This window comes from Tupaia chinensis, unplaced genomic scaffold, assembly GCF_000334495.1.
Source record: "Tupaia chinensis unplaced genomic scaffold, TupChi_1.0 Scaffold142100_1, whole genome shotgun sequence".
NCBI classification, from domain to species: Eukaryota; Metazoa; Chordata; class Mammalia; order Scandentia; family Tupaiidae; genus Tupaia; species Tupaia belangeri.
In genome coordinates, this window is record NW_006201951.1 from 1,879,538 (window position 1) to 1,883,176 (window position 3,639).

At 63.8% G+C, this 3,639-nt stretch overlaps 1 protein-coding gene across 1 annotated transcript in view; it reads right to left on the reverse strand.

The window, feature by feature from the left end:
* NOTCH1 (notch receptor 1) overlaps positions 1-3,639 on the reverse strand; it is a gene marked incomplete in the record, with an annotated part of 50,268 nt that overhangs the window by 30,234 nt on the left and 16,395 nt on the right. Inside the window, 2 exon segments of the mRNA XM_027766288.1 lie at positions 8-173; positions 431-693. Coding sequence (XP_027622089.1) covers positions 8-173; positions 431-693 — 429 coding nt within the window.

A 3,639-nucleotide genomic window follows, 5' to 3' on the forward strand; every position in this document is an offset into this window, starting at 1 on the left:
CCGGGGCCGGCAGGGCCCGGGGCTCTGGCTGCACTCGTTCACGTCCTGCCTGCAGGTGGGGCCGTGGAAGCCGGGAGGGCAGCCGCAGATGTAGGACGCCTCGAAGGGCACGCACTGGCCGCCATTGGCACACGGGTTGGAGGCACACGGGTCGGCCTGCTGGCATGACTTCCCTGGGGAGGTGCGGGAGGGTCAGGAGGCAGGGCGAGCAGCACCGCGGAGCAGCACCTGGGTGGCACGGCGCGGCTCCATGCAGGACGGGACCAGCCAGAGCAAGGGCAGAGGCTGGGGACCCTGGAGGGGGCATGGCAGGGAGGGGACGATTCACGCCATTCTGGACCACAGCCCCCAACTCCTCAGCCTTGCAGATGGCCTGGCCCTGCACCCCTTGGGCTAAAGGTCACACTGGGGTCCTCGGGGACGTCCTCACCTGACCAGCCCGGGGGACAGCGGCACTTGTACTCGGAGAGCGTGAGGAGATCGCAGGTGCCCCCATTGCGGCAGGGGTTGGTGAGGCAAGCGTGGTCGAGGGGTGTCAGGCAGAGCGGTCCAGAGAAGCCCAGGCGGCAGCTGCAGGCGTAATCAGCCAGGCCGGCGCGCTCGACCACGCGGCACGTCCCGGCATTCTTGCAGGGGGCGCTGAGGCATGGGTTGGGGTCTTGGCATCGCTGGCCCACGAAGGCACCGCTGCAGCTGTTGGCAGACACACCAGGCGGCCAGCTCACCAGCAGGCACCTGTCGCAGCCACAGCTGCCCCGTCCCCAGCAGCCAGCAGCGCCAGGTCAGGCTCAGCACTGGGTTGTGGGGAGCGGTCCAAGGTGCTGAGGTGCCCAGATCTGACAGCTGCGCTGCACGGGCTGTGGTGACTGGCCGCCAAGGCAGGCACTTTGCAGCAGTCCACTCTGTAATCAGTGGATTTTACTTCAATCCAGAACAGAGAAAAACAAGCACGCCGGCTTGATCAGGGGATCGGAAAAGACCAGAATGCTCAAGCATTACCGTGTGGATTTCCAAACCCAGGCAGGCCTTCTGGTCGACACCCGCACCAGACAGAAGAGCCAGCGAGGCCAGAGTCGCGGGGACCAGGGCTGCAGCGTGTGGGAAGCGCTGGCTTGGAGGCCTGCGGGGGAGCCGCGCAGTCCTCGCCATGGGCACGCGCTGGCCGCGAGGAAGGGCTCTCTGACACCAACACTGGCACCACAGGGTCAGACGCACAGGTGGCCAGCTTCCCGCCGAGAGCCCTCCCCATCAGGAAAACCTTTATTTAAAAAAAGTGTTATTGGGACCAGCAGTTGGCGTAATGGCTATGTCGCTGGACTCCCATGTAGTTGACCGCGGTTCGCGTCCCGGACCCTGTGGTTTCAACACGCGGGGCGTGTGTGCGTGCGTGCCCAAGATCCCGCGAGGAGAACAGAGGAGAAGGGATTGCGGCATGGCCATCCCCCCTGAGGGATGATTTCTTGCTTTCTGTCTGTCTCTGTCTGTCTGCCTGGCGAATGCACGTGCCCTACAGCAAAAACCTCTTAAAAAAAAAAAAATTATTATTGTTTTAATTTCCCATAGGGCACATGTGCTCACCAGAGAGAGAGACAGAGAGAGGAAGAGAAAGTGAGAAAACAAGTGGCCAGGTCCAGGACTCGAACTGCAGTCCAACGTGTGGGAGTCCAGAGCCTTAGCCACCATGCCACTTGCTGACCCCTCCCATCAGGGAGTCTCACACTGCAGGGGCACAGGCTGGCACCCACTCCCTGCCAGCCCCGAGCCCCAGACAACACAACTTTGGCATCCAGCCTTCATGATACACAGTCAGGCGGCGTCGACTGGGAGCAGGGCATGCCTCCTGGGCACCCACAGCTGGGAGACCGAGGAACCCCAAGAGCACTTCCCTCTGCCCTGGAGATCTGACTTGTGGGTCATGGCCACCTCTGAGCACAGTCCAGGCTCAGATGGAGACAAGCAGCGAGGAGTCCTGCCCCCAGTAGACCTGCCTCAGGCTCCCTGCAGCCCCTCCCCTAGGGTCCACCTTGGGCCTGGTCCAGGAGACCGGGCTGCAAATGGCTGCTCCTGGGGCAGCCCTGGGACCAGCCAGGCGTTGCTCTTCCCAGGGACGGCCCCGAGGCCTGAGAAAGCCACGCCCACCTGCCTGGCCCACTGCTTTGGGCACTGGGTAGGCGTGGCCGCTCCCAGCTGGACAGAGAGGCTCTGCAGTCTTCCAGAGCCCCCCTTGGCAGTGGCAACCTTCACATGGGACCCCCACCCTGACAGACCCCAGCAGCAATCCTCACCCTCTCTCCCACAGAACCGGCCCCAGTGCTGAAATCCAGCCCGACATGACAGTCCCAGAGGAGGCCACTGCCCATGGGCTGCTGGGGCAGTCTGGGGACTGGGGTCTGTGCGTGTCCAGCAGCTGGGCCGCTCTCCTGCCCAGAGGCCTGGGAGGCATCTATCTTTCCCAAAGGCTTCACATGTGGCTGCAGCGTGGGTAGGAGGACACGAAATGGCCACGCTGGCCGACCATCTGTTCCGAGAAGCCAAAAGTCCCAAACCAACTGGCTTCAAGAAAACAGCCCCTGGGAGCTCCAGGAATTAACTGGGGCCTCGGCTCTGGCTGCCACCCAGCAGTATGGAGGGGTTACGGGCAGCAGGCCACTCCCGAGGGACAGGCACAGCCCCGGGCAAGCCCCCATGTGGCCACTATCTCAGCGTGCATGGCTGTCTTCTCTGACACCCTGGCTCCTTGCAAGGTCACCATACTCAGGGAGTTGGGGAGGGGGGGCGGCAGGGCCCCCACCACACATGGTCCAGTTGCAGGTTGGCCTGCTCCTTGCGGCCTGGGTGGCCCCTGGGACCCACAGAACCCAGCGGGCGGGGTCGGGCCCCTGCTGCCAGCAGCAGTTCCTCCGCCCATGTCAATGCCCCATTGTCTGGTGGGGGTTGGCCCCAGCTCGCTCACTCAGAGAAAAGGCTGGCGGGGGTTGGCCCTAGCTCCCTCACTCAGAGAAAAGGCCCTTTTTTCTTTCCCAGCCACTGAGGACTTCGGCAGGGGGTGGGTGCCAGACACAGGGCACTTGATCTTCAAAGCCAGGTCTGGAGCCGGCATGTCCACGCCTCCAGGCACGCTCTGCCCTTCCCCCTCTGGCCAGCAGACCCAGGTTCCTGGGGAGGGGAGCCCCATGGTGGGCAAGACAGGCAGGCCAGCCGCCAACCCCAGCAGACAGGGCCCCAGCCAGGTAGCTGGTACCCCAAGAGGCTCCTCCATAGAGGAAGGCATGGCTGGGGGCCATTGTCCTTCTCACAACTGCCGAGGGCCACCCTCTTGTGAATGAAGACTATTGCTGGTCTTGGAGGGGACATCCCAGGCCCCCTCGCCCTAGAGCAAGCCCCTGCCCACCCAAAGGTAAGGGCACATTGGGTGTGCCCAGATGAATCCAAAGGCCCTGGCAGACTCATGCTAGCCAGGGGGCACTGCGTTCAGGTAACGCCCACCCCCGAGTCCTCACGATTTAGCCAGGCTGATAATCTGGGCCAGTGAGGGGAACACACCCCTTAACCAGGCGGCAGTGCGGACAAAGGGCCCGGGAGCAGGTGCGCCTGGGGACGGACGCGGGAGGCAGCTGCTCCCAGCCACGCGGCCAGCCA